A 21,370-nucleotide genomic window follows, 5' to 3' on the forward strand; every position below is an offset into this window, starting at 1 on the left:
TCACAAAGTTCTGCAGCATAACAAATCCAGACCTGCAGTCAGTAGGAGCAGCAAATGCATTACAAGAATGGACTGAATGCAGTATCACCAAATCAGTGAGAGAGGTGGGATAAAGAGCTTATGTTCAGTTTGATGGAAGAATAGTAAGTGAAGAAGCTTCAGTCACCGGTCAGAAACACGAGCCAAGGTTATCTTGGTCATGTTTTGAAGAACTTGAAGGGACAAAGTTACAGGCGCAGGCCACAAAGGACTGAAAAATCTGAGGCAATCAAAGAATTTGCATTAAGGTCTGACACAGCTTTGGCAACAAAGATACAGGACAAGTTTATTAGGAAAAAAATTGCAGCTTAAGGCTTCAGTTTAAATTTTAGAAAGGATTAAAAAATAAGATGAAAAAGCACTGGGTTGTTTGATAATAACTAACTACCGCCTGGAAACAACTGGATCTGTGAGGTATACTTGGCTGGTTTGGGGAGTAAGAAAATATCACTAGTTTGACACAACTGGAAGGAGTACCACTGTGGATATGGATTTATGTAGGCAGCCACTGCACAGTATCTATCACTCACCTCAGCCTTTAAAGTCCCTATCATCTTCTACATCAGTAGAATTAACAAAAATGAGTAACAAGTTAAGACTATGCTAGGGCTATTGCATTTTATGTTCAACATAACCTATCACAACAGGTTGATTTATTTCATGTATCTCATATATTCTCATTGCTACTCTGATTGCTCTACCACAGCTGATAGTCAAAGCAGAGCTCTGGGCTAACTGAAGCACCAAATTACTCACAGGACAGGTGGTGAATTCTATTACCTCTGGCATGAGTGCTAGATCTGTAGAACAATGTAAAAACTCATTCAGACCACCTTATGCCTATGGTTATTCTTAAACACCATCTAAACTCAATATATTCAAAACCCAACAGGCACCTTCATCTTGAAGCAAATGAACTGGTTTTTCTCAAAGGAACTATAGTTCAGCTACAGGAGTGGGAACTACTCTGTGATATGAAACCAGCTGTTTAGAGTATGTCTGCTACTCTTCCTAATACTTACAATATTATCATACAAGAATAAATAAGACTATTGGGGGGGGGGAGGTTGGGGAGTGGTAGGACAATGCTAAAATTAACATTTCAACTACCAACAGACAAAAGATTCATTGAAAGATTCTCCAGCACTGTTTCCCACTCAACACAAGCAGAGAGAGAGCAGTCGGGACAAGGCCAGGTAGGAAGAAAAAGGGTCCTCTTCTGATCTATATGTAGCTACTTTTAGAAAGCTGAGGAGGAATTAGATCTAATTATAAAACATCCCCAGTGAGAACAATACTTCAATCTTCTTTGCACAAGGAAGGAGCAAGGCAACACATCTCTCTGAGGCGGGAAAGGTATACTTTGAAAGCTGAGCAAGTTTTAACTTCATTTGTAAGATTCTAATACAGATTTGAAATTTCAAAAAAGAAAAGAAAAACAAACAAAAACCAACCAAGGGACCTGCAAACATCTCTACAGAGCTGGATTAAAACAAAAAAGGAGCAAAAGAACAACCCCCAAAAGAAAATCACCTGCCCTAGACCACCCAAATTCCCATAGCTTATCCCCTGCAGAAAATGCTGTCATAAGTTGTCCCACTTACCAGATTTCTTTCCTTATTAGCATCTGGACACTTACTCTTCTAAAAATGTCAATGCTACCAGATATTGAGAGCCAATGGTCCTGTAACTTGGCATTAGTGCCCCCCATAGTACTCCTTCTATCTTTCCTTATTGCATTGCAGCAGAAAAAGCAGAGGGTGAATTTCCTTCCGAACATCACATGGCCAAGACCTCATAAGCCCTCAGCTTCTTCTGTGCGCTCAGCTTTATATCCTACTCTTATCCAAGCAAGCCTTTAGGAATACTTGATATAGGCAGTCTCTGCTGTAATGTCCTGACCATAAAAATTTGTATTTTTAACTATAATATATTGTTAAATAGGGGCTTAAAAGTCTTCTTCACTGGCAACCAGAAGCCTCAGAAACAACTGAATTCAGAGCACACACAGCAACATTTAGATTTGTAGACCTTACTTCCATCAGTAAACGGCCATCAACTCTAGTTACAGTATTACCCAAACTAGAAAATTCTAATTTTTACTCTTAAACCCCACAAGATGCCTTTATCTTTTCAAGATGAATACCATTTTTGTGTAAGCATTCCAAGCCAATGGAACAGCTGAAAAACAAAGGCAGTGACTGAACAATAAGCTACATAGGAAAATGGAGCCACATCTACTGAACTTTGAAAATCTAGGAACTTCAATATGACAGATACATTGCATGCAACAATATTAAGATTTCTACTTACTTCCTCATTAAATAATTTGCTAGTTTCTTTTTTAATAGGGTCTATAAGTTGGACCTGGCCTGCAGAGAAGCCCACTAGAAGAGACACACTTTCTGCTGTGGCTGTTAAGTGATTGAAGTCATGGCATGTAGGCTGTGTTCCTTTGTATATCCTTTTGTCTATTGGTTTACTCAAGTCCGCAGCCTGCAAAGAGAGCAAACAGAATTCAGACAGTTTATCACAATATGTGCACATAACCACATCTATTTGAAAATAATGTTTATACTACACAACAATTTATGCAATCACAAAACCCTACTTTTAAAAAGCAGCTCTGCACTTATGAAAGACATCCAAGATCTTATCAAAATGTTTCTCTCTTTGTATTATGCAATATTTGTGGTTTTCACATTTGCTACAAACTACACCTGCCCTTGCCTTTGCACCTACAGCATGTGACAAACCAATGACAACCACTCAGTAGCACGAAGGTTCCTGTGAGCCCTCAAGATACCACAAGGCTTCTCCTGACACAAGAGCCATCACAGAGACAAGGTATATCCTACTTTTCTAGTAGCACTTTCTCAGTATTGAGTACAACCAATTTTGCATTAAAAATACCATATTCTCAATCACACAATTCTTGAACTGTAAGTCTATCTTTTAACAACAGGCAAACAAATGATATTGTTCTCCATAATCACAAAAAATGATCAACCAGCTCCTAGGAGAGCATTTTCTAGGAACAGTGACTCAAGATACTGATACTTTGATTATAAAATACATTTTACACCACTGAGCTACAAAGTAATTTGCTTCTGAAAACAGAATTCAAATATAACTCGGACAAAATAAGTGATAACAAAACTGAGGAATTTCAATATAAACAAATTAAGATCTAGCACTAAGTGTCAGAAGAATCAAAAGGAACAGAAAAGCAATTTAAAATGCCCTCTCAGTTGTGTCACCCGTGTTTATCCCCATATCACTTCTGAACAGACAACTAAATCTTTCATCATCCAGAGATTAAACCCCACACATTAAATATGCAAGATCATACATCAGGTTCAACCTTGTTTTTTAACCTCCCTATTTACTAGGTTCAGAGTCTGTAATTAGAAAGCTGCAGATACTCAACAGTATTACAGGCCTCAGATGTAGCTGTGATTTGGGGCTCGAATTCTAATTTGATATCTACTTTTTCAGTATATTTAGTCAGAGGAAATCAGGCCAGCAATAAAAGAGAAAGTAAACAAGCTTCACATAAAATAGAATTGCTCCAGAGTATTAAACCTTAGAGGACAAGGTCGGAAGAGCAGCAGATCTTTGGTATTCATAGAGTTACTCCAAGAGAAACTAGACCTGTCAGTAGGGAAAAATCCTAACTAGCTACACAGGTGAGCCATTTCCAAGGCAAATTTAACTACAGGATATGCATGATAAGCATATATACACAACAATATTAAAGTTGCACTTATGTTTTGCAGCATGTATTATAAACCAGTTTAATCAGGTGTATGGCCTCTTGATTAAAAACTCCAAAATGAAATGATGTATTACAATTTCTTAAGTCAGCAGACTAAAAAGTTACTCTCCAGAGCCCAGAGATCCATTATAAGCTAGAAAAGAGTATTACCAATACCTCTTCAAGGAGAAATTAAATAGAATACTATTCTACTGGGAGATGGCAGGATAATGTGCATGCCTGCCACAGAGCATTCCCAGGCTGATGCAAATCTGGGATTCAAAGCTGGAGATCAAATCCTAAAGGCCTTGCTGTTAGGTCTTAGACTGTGTAACATTCCATTGTCCTGTATCACTACAAAACAAGTGATGTCAAGAGAGAACTCTCAGAATTGGGGTAGCATTTCTATCTGGAAGAGCAAGCCACACAAACACATAGATGCATCCTCCATACTGCAAATAAATAGGGAATTAGAGCAAACCTATGAGACTCAAGGTTCTGTCCTCTGGACAAAAGTTGCAGCAGGACTCAATGCCCAAGAATGAAGATCCCTTTTAAAGTAAACTTGGCCTGAATCATACTGAATGATGAAAGAACCACAGACTCTCCCAGCCAGCAGAGGACACACGCACTACCACCCACCACCTTCTGAATCTTCACTGTCCCTTTAAGCAGCAGAGTCAATAGGTGGCTATGTTCAAACTATTACCTTGCTCTTCTGTCTGGATGAGGTTTTACATCACTAACTTTTGTTTTTGTTGCCCAACAACTTTGGTGTGAATGAAGTTCCCCATCTCATGAAATTGTGTGGTAACAGACCCAGCAAGACATGAAATTCTGATAAATTAAATCTAAGCACAGACTTCACTGTGCTTATTCTAGCTGTTCCCTGGGAACCTGATGGCAGTGAAAAGCTGTCAGAACTTAATGAAGTATAAATAAACTAATTCAACCCAGAATTAACCAGGCTTCTATTGATAGGGATGCCATGCCTTTTATTTACATGCAGCTACTGCTTTCAGTTATAGCACAGTTGTCTCATGGAGATAAGTCAAATCTACAAGCACTGAAGTACTGCTTTGGTCTACATCTCTCTTAATTGAAAGAGAGCAGAATCAATGGGCACAGGAACTAGGAGACATTTTCTTTATTTCTGCATGGTTGAAGGTTGCTATCGGATTTTGCTATAAACAAGAAAAGTGCTTACTCATAAAATTCAATCTTGCCTGGGACTCGGCGTTTCATTAGCTCACCACTAAGCCCATTTGCTATTTTGTGCAAGATGTGATTCTCAAGAGAAAAGCTTTTACATGAGATCTGAGTCCATAAAAAACTGTCAAATCCTAGGATTTGATGCTCTTTACTGAACAAGGTGATATGAACTGCCCCCCTCTTAGAAGAATGGTGATGTACTTTAAAAAAACCCAGAAAGATCTTGGGATTAAGTGTTGCCAGACATGGAGGCTAAAAGCACAGAGCAGGCACCCTCACCATGGCAGCTGGCAGCAAGCTATTTGCACACTTCCTGTCCCAATGCCTTTAAAATTTTCTTCTGAAAAACACTCAGCACTATTCCAGCCTGTCCACTTTGAAAATTTACTCAATTGTGGATGATTCATGATGAGAGCAACACTTTCAGTAATCATGACTGAAAGCAGAATGGGGCAGCTGATGCAAGGGAAGGAATCAAGACCATCATCCCTTACCTGTACAAGCCTTGAAGTATATCCCAGCTAATCAAGGCTCTGGTACTGGCACCTTGGCCAACTGATACCTGTGCTAAAAGTCTGTTCCTTCCAACAAACAGCGGGTACTGCAAATACCCCCCGGGCAAAGGGACAAAGAATAACAGTTTTTAGGCAACAACAGGAACCTCGCACACCTGTAGAGTGCCAGTGACACAGCTGAACAAAATTGGTATTCCTTGGGCATCAACAGCTTCCAAGTCCTGTCTCTGGACAGATTAAAACTCTACCTTAAGAGAACCTCACACTCACAGAAGAAAAACTGAACATTTAGGTTTTTGTGATGAATACATACTCTAGAAATAAAACATGAGCCATGTAACTGTTTGGGGAACTTCCTAGTCTCATTTAGTTAATTCTCACAGCACACTATTTTAGCAAAATTACTGCCACTCTGCTGAGGAGGGAGGGAGGGGAAAAAAATCATCTAACAGTCTAACAGTAGCCTATTCACCCTGGATTCATGACTTCCAGTAGAAGGGCAGTCAAATGAAACATATTAATCACAGCTTTAACTGCACAAACATTAAGAAGAAAATGGCAGAAAAAACCCAACCAAAAACAGGTAACTTAGTCTGAAGCAAATATCTAAGTATTCAGATTCTGATGTCTGATTAGGATGGACATCAATAACCTTGGTTCTGTAGCTGCATGTAATTCTAAGGTCAAAGCCAAAGATTAATATCTATCCAAAATTTATTTTATTGATCCTAGACTTCGAGCTTCCATAATAAGATTGCCTAAACAGTGAATCACATTATTTTAAGTCAGCATTTAATCACACTCCTTGACAGCTGTTATTTCTTACTGTATCTTTTCTTTTCCTAACTTATATTTGCAGCTTTCTGCAATTTTACTTGAATGAAATGTGTCATATATGTTACAATTCTTTCCAAGCTGAAAACATTGCCAAGATATTAAATTAATTACTTTATTAGTTTATTTCAGGTAATTTCAACTGTATTCATTAAAGGTTTCCTTTAGATACTTAATAGTATTTAATACTACATTTGCCAGGAGACTGGCTTTCAATGGGTCATAGCTGTGAGATTGAGAATATTGAAGGCAAACATTTAATAGAAATTTTACTGCCAAAAAATCCTCTTAAGAAAATCTCTCTTGTCCAGAGAATTAATTGATCTTGAACAGCAGATTACAGATTGGCTATGTATGTACAGCTCTAGTGCACAATAAAAGAGAAGACACAGAACCAAGATGATGTACTTTTGAAAACAATTTCCTCAGTATTTCTGGAGCTTGGAATTCACAACTGATTGCCTGTAACCTGCTATCTCTTCCACACGTTGCTGTCCAGGGATTTAATGGTCTCTGGTCTAGAAACAGAACAATTTGAGAAAGCTGTGCTTGCTATAATGCTGTACAAGTAACAGAAGAAATCAACTCTTAGAATTATTACTAAGTGAATTTCTTTGAACTTCACAGATGCACTTTAAAACTTAGCTGAAAAAAGAGGCAAGGCAACCCTTGCTGCAGCCCTTTGCTTTACAGATTCTCCTGTGAACAGGACAGAGCCCTACCTGACTTGCTCACTGCATTAGCAAGGACAAGGAAAACTAAACTTGTTTATTTTTCCTCCATGTCTCTCCTTCCTGCAGAGCTAGACGAAGGACAGAGAACGCTGAGGAACACAAGAAAGTGGAATAATTCTGTAGAATTTTCTGGCCAACTCTGTTCCTTGTTTCTGTACACAAATTTCTGCCAGAAATACCAGCGTCAATACTTCACACTGGAAATTTCTCTAATTACTTTATTACCAAAGGAGTAGATTTCCAGATTTTTTGGTTTTATATCCCAAATACAGATCACTTAATATTAGCAACAGAATAATTTGTAGTTACATTACTGTTGTTTCAAGCTGGTCTGATCTCACAGCTGACCCTGCTTTGGCCAGGTTAGACTGGAGACTCTCAGAGGTCCCTTCCAACCTGAATAGCCCTGGAATCCTAAGCTTAGGATCAACCAAAGCAGCAGCAACAGGGCCACTCCCAGCTTCCTTAACAGGTCTGGTTTGCATCTTAAAGGCACTTCAGGAAGCAAAAAAATCTCCAGGAACAAGTTGGTTGTCCTTCCCTATAAAAACCACTGATGTAGGGCAAGAGTTCTGCTTAGTTTGTATAAAATACACAACAGGCAACACTTCCTGCAAGTATAAAGCCCTAACAAAACACTCTTCAGTGCAGCTGACAGTGCCACAGCCTGTCAGTAGCAAACTGGCTTCTACAAATATAACTGCACGTAAGCTGACAGACTGCTGACTTGGCTTTCTCAGCAAAAAGTTTAAAGTCTGGCAAGAACTCACATCAGTTCCAACATCCCTTCCTATTCACAAACCTTTCAGGTAGTGTACAAGTCAACACAAGTTCACTTCAGAAGCCCCCCAGAAAAAATGGTTTAAAAGCTTCTCATCTTTCACTTAGAAAGCAAAAAGAAAATAAAAATTTAGAATTCTCTTCAGGATTCAATAAAAAGCCAGTAGACAATCACCATTTGTAAAGTTGCCCTATTTATAGCGACAATAGGTTTCTTAAATGTAAGGATAGTTTCTTAAATAAATAAGAGCTGCTTTTTCCATACCTGAGTGATGTGCTTAGTTTCAAGGGTTGCATAATAGGTGTTGTGTGTGTACACAGAGTAGTTTTAAATGTCTCCTGAGCCTTGCAAAGCCATTAATGCTAAGGAAATTTTAGGTCTTTATACTGCATTCAATGCACCTGCTTTATATTAAAGTCACATTTCTAAACATCAATAAAAATATTATTTTTAGTTCTGCATTTAAAATTTAGCTGATCTTTCAACTCCATGAATTGAAGCATCAATAGCTTGCCACTCGCAGTACTGTTCCTCATAAATGGGTTCCTATATCTTTGCAGAAGGTTTTTTACAAGTTACAAAGCACTTGATTAAATGCTGAACAGGAACACTTAAGGCATGTGATAGTTTCTAGGATACTGTGTAAGAACAGCTCTGCTAGTAAAACACGGACACCAAGTAATTTTATTTAACCTCATTTTTTTCAAGTCTGCCACACAAATCATCCATAACAAAGTCTTAAAGATCAATTTTGTACAAAGCTGCTTGCAAATTTGGGAAGCTACTTGATATTCTTCTCCCTTCTAGATTTAATTCCCACTTGGGGCCATACGACACACACGTGACTTTTGAAAGGAGAAAAACATTACTTAACAAGATTTAAGCATTTATTCATACAGCTGACAACTATGACCACTTACATTTAGAGAAAAGCTCTAATCCAGATAACTGGACATAAATCCGTATTTAGGCAGAGATCAGTGCAGTTTTCTGAAGGATCCAATAAAATAATCATATTCTGTTTCCAGAAGAATTACTCTAAGCACTCAAACAGAGCAAAGAGCATGCACTGGTTTGAAATAAATCTATGTCCTATTAACTGAACTGATGGTTATATAATTGGCAAGATCAAGAAAGTAGATGTGAACACCATAAAGAACACACATAAAGGACTGTTTGATTTACAGCATACCATAACAATGTTAACTCCATTTTAGTAAGGCTATAAACCAAAACATTTCTGTGGTTACAGTATAGATCAGCACATTCTTTTGGAAGTCGTCTAAGGTGAAAGCACTAGTCTACCAATAATTCTAAAAAAGTACATATTTTTATTTTTAAAAAGTGTTCAAAACCCCAGAACAGCACACTCAAAAAGAAAAAAAAATTGTTTGCAAGTCCCCATTCACTTCACAGGTGTATACAGCATCAGTTTACTCTTTGTTTACAAGACTGAGCAAAGGGAACTAAAACAGTACAGGAATATTAACACATTTGAACTACTGCAGGCCAGGAAGGCTAAGGGATGTTGAAACAAAGTTTTGAACCCCTCCACACAAAAATCCCTCTGTCTTCTGAGCACAGATGCTGCTGTTGCTTCCACCTGTCACAACCCAACAGAGGTCTGAAGTCCCTGAAGCTGTTCCTTTAGAAACTTCATGCATCTTCAATTCAAGGCGTTACTCACTTGGTAAAATTTTCACCCATGCTGACACTGCTTCTTTTGAGTGGAAGACCAAAACACAACTTGGGACAGTGCTGTTCAAAGAGCCAGGTCAGACCCAAATTGTTCTAATGAACTGATCATGACACAGCTCTCCTGAGCCTGTCCTCGTCAGTCCTGAGAAGGTCTGAGAGCTTAGCATCTCCAAAAGAAACCCAACAGCTTGCCCACTGCACAAAGTCGACTGGAAGCACTTTAAGCAACTCCAGCAATCTTCAGCTGCACTATAATGAAACCTCTAAGGTTCAGGCAAGTGATGTAACACTGTAACTTTTCAAAAGGTGTTTCTTTCTCCATATTAACAAAGTCAATTATTTATTACACCTGCAGAAGAAAACCTGCTCCCTTTGCTCACTAAAAGCACTTAAAATTACACACTTTGCACAACACTGCTTTACTACAAGACAAAAAGAATGTATGAGCTTTAACTTGCTCTTGAGCCTCTAAACAATCCCTCAGAAACCTATACTGAAGAAGAGCTAACAAAAGAGGTATCCACAGTTCCTTTTGCAAAGTTCCCCTCATTGCGGGTGCCAGTTAATGACATGATCAACTCAGATAAAAATTGAGACTATGACTCCAGTGTTATGTGTTTGGTCACACTAAATCTGTAAACAGACTGGTTAAACTCAAACAACTCTGAATAAAGTCACTGTATCACACATTCCCAACAGACATGAACTGAATTAGATGTTCTATTTTGGTTTAAGCAATTAGTTGCCTTCTTTTTAATAGGAAGAAGGAAGAAGAAGCTGTGATATCAGCATTATTGTCTCTCCCCAGTGCCTGGTCTTTTTTTCCTCAACTGTAACTCAGCCTGCTGGATAAAAACCTCTCCAGCAGAAACCTAATTCAGAATCACGTATGTTGTGCATGTGATGCAGACACCTTCCTCCTCTTCTCCCCCTACTCAGCTCTTTTTAAGAACATATGTAAGAAAGACATCTCACTGTGCAGTTTTAAGTTCAAAATAACGATCTCTCAGGGCTATTTAAAAACCATGGGTGACAGGTCATATTTTATACTGATCTCCCCCTCACTGGCTTAAAAATTAAGACACAGATTTAACAAGTCATAGCAAATACATACTTCATAATCATGGACCCCAAACTGGACTTCTTCTCCGCGACTTTTTACTCCATTACCATTTCTTCAACAGTGGTAGATACATGTTCCAGAAGTAAACTCATGAAGTCAGCTGCATTAATGGAATATTGTCCATCCTAGATTTCTTTCATGAAGCCATTTAAATTGCAAATATGGAAGTTTAATAACCCTTACGGAATTTTTTTTTTTTTTGCATTAACTATTGTATGGAATTGCAAATATTGCCAGATTTTAACTCCCACTTCCTGTTCATTATTCACTTATACAATCGAAGCAAGGTACCCTGGTAAGTTAACACATGGAAAAAAGTGTCAGTTCCAAATTTTGTTCCCCTCTGATTTTTGCTGAACACAGTCTTGTACCCAGGAAGAGACAATGATGTCTAACATTCCTTATATACATAGCACTTACACTGATTACTAGAATAAGCAGTCCTGTCCTCAGTATTTACACAAAAGTTTTCAGATGTCACAATTTTCACCACTTCTCTAAGTAGCTCTGTAATAATACACTTTTATAGACCTGTATGAAGAGATGGACCTACTGATTTATACAATGCAATATGATTTATTCAATTCTTGTTTCTAACATTCTTCTCCATTCCATTTCTTAAATATTTATTAGAACTCAAGTACTGATCAGTTAAGTCAATCACCAACATCAATCCCCTCTTTTTGTGTAGTGCCTCCAAACTGACTCAAGTATCTTCCTCCACTGCATGCTACCAAGAGGTTAGTGGGAACACATACATTCAAGTAGCCTAGCTGCATCTCCCAAGTTTCCTACAGTTGCCTCTTGCCAGTTAGTCAGTCACATCAGTCCACTTTCCACTTCTGCTGCTTTTCCCCTTTTACTTCTTTTCCTGAAGTTACAGATCTACCATAGAACTATAAATTACCATATGTTAAACTTAGTGGGATGAAACAGTTTTATTTACTGTGGCTAATCAGTGGCACAATTCTTCTCTTCCTGTGGCCTCCAAATTCTTATTTTCCTTTGAGTTAAGCCCTAGTATAATCTTCCAGATGTTTTCACGTTCTACTTTTGTTTTAATTATAAAGTGCTCAGTAAGTCCTTCTAAAAGAGGTCAGCAAAAAGCAGACTAACCTGTAATTCAATATAACAGTTACTGTTAACAACAAGAACTCCTGAACACCATTTAATAAACTGTTTGTTCCATCACCTCCAACATTTCGTGTTCCAGTACCACTACTTCCCAGTTATAATGACATCAAGCCTCCCTTCCCAAGAGACCGCGTATAATAAAGACAGAGGCAAATTCATCATAGTTTCTTAATAATAACCTAAACTGCTTTCCCTGAGCCTCCAACTGTCTACCATAATCTCCAATCCAGGTTATGCAATGCATAAAGTGATAAGGTAGAGTCACATGTTAGGGTAGGTGCTCATAATTGCAATGCCCAACTCGAGCTCTAACCTCGATCTTCAGGAAGTCTTCAAAAGTAACATCTCCCTCAAGCCACAGATTGGCCTTTCTGTGCAACAGCTTCTCCTTTGGGGGATAAGACTTTGGAGAAGATACATGGAAATAGACATACTAATTTACATTCAGAAAGAGAAAAATAACTGCATGATTTGCATATGACTACACCTATGGAAAACTGTACAGCAAGTCACATGCAACAGGATCAGATTTTGCCACAACACCCTGACAGGACTGCAGTCCCAAATATTGTGTTCACAGACAGCTAATTACACAGGGAACCTATCAAACTGAAAATCACCCCATTAAAATAGTCACATATAGATCTTGGTTACAGGTAGCAAGCCTTAAGACAACTGTGGGAAAGTGAATTAAATATGGCAAGATCTTCAACACACACAAGTAATTAAAGGATATATATGCAACCAGGAACATAGACAAACCATTAAATATATAGAGATCATATATATACACGTCATACATATATGATCTAACATACATACAGTCACTAACACAGACAAATTTTAGAGAGACGAGTGTATCTGAGTCATCTGTGAAACAAGGCAGTGTACACTGAAAATATGTCAACCTTGATTACAGTACTTAAGCAATTCAATTCCTCTGTCTCCAAGAGGCTACTCTATTCACTCAATGCTCTTACAGTTAGAGGGCAAGCCAACAAAGAATCTCACTCTTCCCTGCTTCCGAATATTGCCTCCTTTGTGCAAAACTCTGGACTGGCAATTAAGATTTGCTTGATAAAATAGGATTTTAAAACTGTATACTTTGGGAAGCAGACTCTAATAAAATATAAACAAGTATATTTGCTCTCCAAAGTGATTATTTCCGTTTATAAGTTTTCTTTTGTGTATCTTAGTTTCCAAACTTTGGCATGAATTTCCTACTGTGTCTGCCATGGTAACCAAGCAGCCTGAGCCTCTATTTGAAATTCCATTTAACTGTTTAGCATTGCATATTGATCAAGATACATTAACATCCTAAAGTACTCCAAAGAGTGAAGCAGCCATTCTCATACTGGAGAACCACCGTATACTACAAACCTTAAAGGATTTTTGCTGTTGTTTAAAATGGCTGGGTAATAGGGAAACTTCTCTGCCAAAGATGTACATAAAAAGCTACCAAATAAAGAGAATGCACTCAGATATGAGGAAAGGAGTATATTCAATTTATAAGGAGCTACACCAGAACAGCAGTCTCTATCTGACACTACTTTCTCCCCTGTGAATGAAGAGTTTGAATGCACATCAGAAAGGAAAATTTGCTCCAAGAGTACATTTGAATGAGAAAGACTGTTTCCTGCATTAAAGCTTGTTCCCTTGGTGGAAAACTGTTCTGTTCCAGTGCAAGAGGGGCCAGGTAACTGGCTAACTTGAAGTTCTAGGATTAACACTAGCAGGGCAAAGCCAAAGCACAGCTGCTTGCTCCTTTTAGTTTCCATTTTGAAGAAAGATCTTGCTTCAAACATTTCTCTCAAATAGAATCATGAGAAAACATGTTTTAAGCACACAGAATCTTTTCCAATTCCTGTAAAACCTATCAAATACCTCAGCATAGTAAAATTTTATATAAAAGTAAAAAACAGATTAGGAAAACCGGAAAAAAAAGCAGGCTTACTGGTCATCATTTTCAGTCTCACTACACCATAGGAATTTAAAAAAAAAGGTAAGGACTGCCCGGTCACCTCTTTTTGTAATCAATTACTGCACACAGCATTACCTGATGTTACAGTTCAGAAAATATCATCCTTTACTCTTCTCATGGTTAAAGACAGGATAAAATAGTTCTGACCTTCAATGCCTGCTATACAAATGGAGACTCAGAATATAGAAAACCACCTCCAAGAATACACAAAATACAAAATCCCCTCCTAAAGCTTCCCCTCAAAACTACTGAGATACTCTAGCATCCATTTAGTTACCACTAAACATCTCCTGCTCTTTCCATGACATCTGCCAAGTGAGCTGTACATCCATTTTTTCACTAAACATTACTGCCTCCAGCTCCTCAGTCTCTTACAGTCATTTCCTCTCCTGATGTGAAAGCCAGTAAGGTGGCCTCACTGGGTACCACACAGAGAGCTGGATTTGTATCACTAAAAATAAATTTTCTTCACTCTGTTCATCTGGCTCAGCCCTAAGAGGCTTCTGGTGGAAACATTCTGTCTCTTGGTAAAACTTACTCTGTACTTCCCTTAGGGTCTGCAGCCTATCACGCCGCAGTATTTTCATTCTGCAGTTCAACTATTACTAACTGCTTACAGCAGGGCTGGTCAAAAAGCAGGATCCTTCTAAATTAATAGTAAATTTTGCATGATTGGGATTTGTGGGAGATCTGGTAATGTCTCATACATCCAGGGAAGGTTTTGTATTATTTATTCTCTCCCTTCTTTCCTCTCTTCTTCCTTTTAATGTGACTAAAAGGATATTTACTGACTGCTGGGCTTAGAAAATTAAAATCACACACTCCTTTCTCCTGTTTTGTATTAGACACTATCCTGTTTTAGTAGAAGGAGTTAAAAATCACCCTCAGCACAAGCAACCAGAATTTCATACAATACTAAAGCCATCTTCTCAATGCCTAGTACAATGGCACTAAAGACATTCTTTATTTCAATTGGTAAACCTCATTTGATACATCTTTGAATTGCATTTATCTCCTCCAGCCTTCAACAGCTGTATCACAAGCCAGCTCAGCTTGTAATCAACACTACACTATGGTTATCATCTTTTCAAAGTTTTATTGCTGAAGCAAAAATTCCCTGTGCATTTTTTCAATGAATTTTCATTTCATCTATGGTTGTGGTATCAGCTCGTTTCTCCTTATAAAGTAACTCTGATTATGAACAGTGATGCCTCCCAAAGTTATTATAAGTATCATGTACATGGTCTTGCTTCTCTGTATCAGTGTCATCAATTAAATTATTTCCAAAACCACTCCTAGAAGACCTCAGCTTGAAAGTCTCTTCCCAATGGTTGTCTCGGATATAAAGAACTAAGCTTTTAATTCTCTCAACATTTTGTAACAGAATTTCCAAGTTCTAAAATTCCCTCTTTTTAAATATCTATTACATGGATCTAAATTTCTACTTCATTCAAGGACATGAACTTAGTAAGTTACAACTCTCCCTTACTATCAAAGTGTTACACTAGAAAGGCTGAGCACCTGAACTTCATATAAAGCCGTCTATATATACACATTATACATTAATGTTTTCCCACCACGGGGAGACAATGTTTTACTTTCAGCAAAATAACAAACCCAACCCTAACACAGAAGTCTACAATGTCTGAATTTCAAGAGCTAAAACTGAAAGGGGATTTTTGTTGTTGTTGTTGTTGTTGTGGTGGGGTATGTGTTGAATAGCACTCCTGCATGTTTTTCTCTGTCTGGATACAATCCAGGATAAGCCTTACGAAAATACCTGCCTGTTGCTGAGCCAAAGGCAGTCAGAAGGTTTTTAGCAGAAATTTTCACTGTTAGGAATAGAGTGAATTAAAAAGCAACTGATTCCAGAATAGCACAGAGCATTCCAAATATTCACAGGCACTAAATAAAGTTCATGCTGGAATACTACTTATGGACTGTCACAAGCTGTGTAAAGAACATGTCACCTTCTGTAAAGACTGGAAGGCACTGAAGCACACATTTTAGTCTCTTCACTTTTGAGGAACTGAGAAAATGAAGTGTACTGTAACAATTATCTCTTTCCTTTATCACTTCATAATTAAGTTCTGCAAGTCTCACTTAATATTTATGCTTAGTTAACTATAATTCACTTCTCAATAGTTGCAATTTAGTACCTTTAACAGATTCATTGCTCTAAAGTCAAAAAAGTAATAGTTACTTTTCTGATCTCCTTCTTGCTCCTTATTTTCCAGTGTATCCCTTTATTTCCTTCTACTCCTACAGTCTAGTCACACTGTTGCCTACACTTATAATCAGTCCTTTCTCACCTGTTTTTAACGCTGAGTGAGGCATGATTCAGATGAGCTTAAGAGAGATAAGAATACATGTACTAGATATAAGAAACAAATTAAAATAAGGAAAATAGGTATGTAAATAGCAAATGGATTCCAAGTAAAACCACACACTGGCACAATTCAACAGCTGCTCTCATTCAGTTCACATACTCAGCTGCAATACTTATTAAACACTTAGTAAGTTACTTTCACTGAGAAATTGTTTAAATTGGCCCAGTTTAGCAAGCAAAACTGGTTAAAAAATCATACCTGTTAAAGGCAACACTTATTTAAGTTATTATTAAGAGCTGGCAGACTACTTTTAGATGGCACCCAAAACATGGAACAAACTGGAAACATTGCATGACTTAATGGTATCATCATCTCTGAGTTGATCACCTCCTTCCCATGCACACACAAGTTACCTGACCTGTTGGACCAGTGCTCTAGTCAGTCACACCTTCAAAGCTTTTACTTTCACTTTACCTTTGAATCCTGTTTTTTCTTTTCTAAAACGTTGTTATGGTTTTGTGACAATATTGGGAAAATGCACTTGTGCAATACATGCACACCTATCAACTGCAAACATTGAGGCTGACTGACAAAAGCAAAAAGTGCTTTTGTTTTTTCTTTCAAGTGATCAGACATCTGAGGTATCTTTAAAATACTTAACACAAAACTAAGTGTTCTGTTAAAAAAACAAGACTGCTGTAGCTTCACCACTGAAGTTGTTCAAATTCCATTTCCTCTAACTTTAAAAAGATCAAAATATAGTAACACTTAAAAGTGGGCTTTATGAGAGTGTTCTGTGGCAAAATACCCCAAATGCCTGCAGTCCCTTGACAAAACCCTAATGTTTTCTGATTTTAAGAGTGAAGCTTAAAGTATAATATTCCTCTCTTTAAAGGTATTCAGAAGTATTGAAACCAAAAAACAAATACAGAGACTTTAAACGCAAAAAAAACAAATAAAAAAAAGTCTGGCTGATTCAGGGAATCAGCATTACAACTTATCTAAATTGATTTCCTTGAAATTTGCAAGCTATTATATGATCACCATTATTATTAAATTCGAGCAGGTTCAGTTTCATGTAGACTTGTCAACATGAAAAATTGAAATAGAAATTCATACTGCATAACAATATATTCAATATAACTCCATTCATTATACTAATAACATACAGGTAAATAGTTGCAGGTTGAGTTCCCACCAGACTACCACACTGCTATCTGTCTCAGAAAGTTTCCCCCATTCCCTTTTCAGCTCACAAGAGGAAAAGTTATCTCTTTAGGAAAGAAAAAAAAAAAAAAATTAAAAGGCAACAGCAGCAAAAGCTGAGGATTATCCGTTGCTATAACAAAACAATGTTTTAGTCCAACAGTGTAAACTCTGTGCGTGCAAGAAAAAAATATCTGCTAAGGAAACCAGTCTGAATAGTTGTACCCTGCATTGTCCTGTTGCTATAGAAACTTACTTCACTGTAGCAGTTAATTGCTAATCAATTTATAATTCTTCATTACAAAGCTCAATAGAAGTCAAATGCAACACTGTCATGTCTGTCCAGCAAGTCCAAAATACGTCTCTTCTGGCTACTGCTGGATTTTGCAAGCCCTACAGGAATCTGGGACATTTTTGATACAGTGCTTTTATCAAGCCCATAATTCCATCATGTTGCAGCATGTTAAGAAAATATTACTAGAAGAAAGCCCTAATTACTTCAGTACTAAAAATAAGATAGAGCTGGCTCTTATCCTAAGAGCACCAGAACAGTCCCACAGAAGTTATGTGAATAAAATACTGAGCAAATGTATAACCTGTGTTCCAAAACCAGGATGAGGCCCATTGGTTTATGCTTTTTGTGGTCATACACAGTAACAGGCAGATGAAATAACATACTTGCTCTAACTATTGTCCTGCAGTTGTTAATTTGAGATGCATCTTCCTTCTGGAGCTGAAGACCTTTCATTACAAGCCTGCCCAACAAGATGAAAAGTGCTGCAAAACAAGCACAGCTACTAGAAAACAAGTATCAAGGACGAAACCCCAAAAACAAATACAACGAACTCTGATTTCCCACAATCCCATGTGTACAAGTTCTGGGATATAACCCAGTCTGCAAAGCTGAATCCTCCTTCAGAATTTTTAGAACAAAAGGCAGTATGTTCCAAATGCAGGCACTAGCTTTCTCAATAAAAATATTTCTTTTAAAGTAAGCAAAGTATTAAGATATTTTAAGTAATAATAAGTGTTAGCAGTTTCACTGGTATAGATATCATGTGGAAAAATCCCACAACCTTTTGCCTGCTATTAATGATTGTCTTTAAAAATTACCTTCAAAGGGCCAAAAGTATTCCACGTACCAAATGGTCACACAACAGTCTCCTTCCTCTGGCTGATTTTTGTCTCAAGCGGAGGAGGGAGTGATCAGACTGTCTATTGTCACCAACAGACCTCACAGACACAGTGCTGCCCACTGAGGGGCCACTGTCCACGTCAGGCGTTTTGTTGAAGGTCCTCCCAGGAGACTGCGTCAGGACACATAACATAGCCCAGCTATTAAATCGTCCCACCCACTGATATGGGCATACTAATACCAGGCATGCTAGGGAGCTCTGCTGTCAAAAATAATTGTATCTTTAACCACCTGATGTCAGCACACTGTCCAAATCAAAACTCTCCTTTATATCAATTTGCACTGCAGGTGCCGCAACTGCAAGACGCCTACTAACCAGAGGAGATGGAAATGAAGAAAGGGTTCCCAGATGAGTGAAGAGAAAGCACAGCAAAAGCCTTTTCTAGCCTTCAAAGACTGGGCTTCTCCAGGCCCTGATCTTACCAGCATACCCCTCTGGCTCTCTCTTATGTACACACAATGCCTCTATCAGTTTAGGACTAACAAAACACAACATATAGATCAACCATATCAATGCCAGTCCAACATGTTTTCGCAGAATGCGTGTGGTGGGTTGACCCTGGCTGGATGCCAACACCCACCAAAGATGCCCTATCACTCCCCTCCCCAACCAAACGGAAGAGAAAACAATATAGTGGAAGGTTCATGAGTGGAGATAAGGACCAGGAGAGATCACTCACCTATTACTGTCACAGGCAAAACAGACTCAACTTGGGGAAATTAAGTGAATTTATTACTAACAAAATCAGAGCAGGATAATGAAAAGTAAAAACAAACCTTAAAACTACCCTCTCCCCACTCCTCCCTTCTTCCTAGCTCCACCTCCTCCCCAGTGGCACAGGGAGACAGGGAATAGGGGTTATGGTCAGTTCATCACATGTTGTTCCTGGCACTGCTCAGGGAGAGGAGTCCTTCCCCTGCTCTAGCGTGGAGTCCCTCCCACAGGACGGAGTTCTCCATGAACCTTTCCAATCTGACTCCTTCAGGCACAGCCTACTCCAGCATGAGTCCCAAGTCCTACCAGGAACATGCTCTACATGGGCTCCTCCCTCCATGGGTTCACAGGTCTCTGCCAGGAACCTGCTCCAGCCTGGGCCTCCCACAGGTTCACAGCCTCTCAGGTATCCACCTGCTCTGATGTACATCTGCTCCACAGGCTGCAAGTGGATCCCTGTATCCCTGTGGCCCTCCATGGGCTGCAGGGGCACAGCCTGTATAGCCATGGTTTTCACCACGTGCTGCAGGGGAATCTCAGCTCTGGCACCTGGAGCACCTCCTGCCCCTCCTTCTGCACTGACCTTGGTGTCCGCAGAGCTATCCCTCTCACATATTCTCACCTTGCTCTTCTCTGGCTGCAAATACATCCGCACAATAACTTTTCTCTCCTTAAATATATTATCACAGAGGTGTTACTTCCATTCCTGATTGGCTCAGCCTTGGCCAGCAGCAGGTCCATCCCAGGCTTCTCACAGCAGCTTCTAACAGAAGCCCCCAAAACCTGGCCACACAAAGCCAATACAAGGTGTTACCTACTGTTCACAGGGAACAGAGATCTTAAAGAGCAGCACCTAGAGCAGCTGAGCAAGCTGCCACTGGACTGCTGCAGCAGTTCACTGGTAACATGTACTTTGTCACTCTAAAAATGAGAAGTATGGATCACCTTGAGCATCACTAGAGGCAGCTTAACCTGGGCATTTGAGTTCTTTAGAACAGTTGTTTGCCCCATCTTTCTGATTTAGAAGTGCTAACATGTGCCCACGCTTAACCATCCCAGTTCCATCTCGTGAATTTACAGAGGCAGCATTTTGGCTAAAACACAGAACTACACTCGAACAGTCACTTCATTGGCACAGAAGTTATTCTGCCAATGCTGTTAGGTCAGAAACGTCACCTGGAACAGCATCTTAAAACTCTGAAGGTGTTGGCAAACAGTTCATGACACACAGACAGAAGTTATTCTGTACAAGGGACCACAGTTCCACTGCTGAAGGCAGGAGAGGCCATCCCGTGTGTTAAACTGATGAGAATGTAACTGGACAGTTACCTTTAGAAGGGAGGGAGCATAAGTTCACACTGAAATAACAGCAAGACATTTCTTGAAGTCACATGTTGAGATATACAGCTAATGCTATTAAATAGCAATAATTCTCTAGTCAACACAAGCATCTTCCTTTTACAAGCTGCACCCTGTATTTCTGAAAGTCTCCTTTGAGAAAGAATCTCCTGGATCAATATACCACACTGAACAGGCACACTTTAAAAAAATTCTTCTTTAGTTATTTATGGACAGTAAAGTAATAATTCGAACTGACACAAAATGACAATGCAAAATGGGCTGCAAAACACATAAGAAATACTGCATTTGGCAGTATATGATATCAAATTTCAAAAGTGGTATTTGCCTAACCATGCAACTATTCCTGTCCCCATAAATTATTTTTTAAAGACAGACCCTCTTGACACCTTAAGTGCAAACAGGTAGCTATTGAAGGTCTCTGGCCCACTCTCTTATTAAAAAGGCTAAAGAAAAGCAATCTCTACAAATACTTTCATGTAAAAATAAAGTCTGAAAAAGAAATCCAACTGTTTGCTGTTCTGCAAGAAAGGCAAAAATCTGAAGAAAAATGCACACTAAGCCTTCATCTACGGCTTCACAATACAGTATTAGGTTGATGTTATGAGGTAGTATTTGCCATTCAAACCACTAAAATATGCAAATCTGAACAACTAGACTATAATTTAAATCTTAGTAACATGACTTAAAAAACAAATCATTGCAAAATTATTTTTCTATAATACTGACAGTTACCAATAGAAAACCAGAAAAATCA

The 21,370-nt window shown here is 38.5% G+C and overlaps 1 protein-coding gene across 8 annotated transcripts in view; it reads right to left on the reverse strand.

The window, feature by feature from the left end:
* WDR20 (WD repeat domain 20) overlaps positions 1 to 21,370 on the reverse strand; it is a 45,606-nt gene that overhangs the window by 15,238 nt on the left and 8,998 nt on the right. For all 8 annotated transcript variants that reach the window (XR_007204363.1, XR_007204364.1, XM_048307664.1 and 5 more), the window contains exon 2: positions 2,353 to 2,535. Coding sequence is in view for 6 of the 8 variants with exons in the window: in XM_048307664.1 (XP_048163621.1) it covers positions 2,353 to 2,535 (183 nt within the window). In the remaining 2 variants the exon portion in view is untranslated. The remainder of the gene's footprint in view (positions 1 to 2,352; positions 2,536 to 21,370) is intronic.

The sequence above is a fragment of the Corvus hawaiiensis genome, chromosome 6 (assembly GCF_020740725.1).
Source record: "Corvus hawaiiensis isolate bCorHaw1 chromosome 6, bCorHaw1.pri.cur, whole genome shotgun sequence".
NCBI classification, from domain to species: domain Eukaryota; kingdom Metazoa; phylum Chordata; class Aves; order Passeriformes; family Corvidae; genus Corvus; species Corvus hawaiiensis.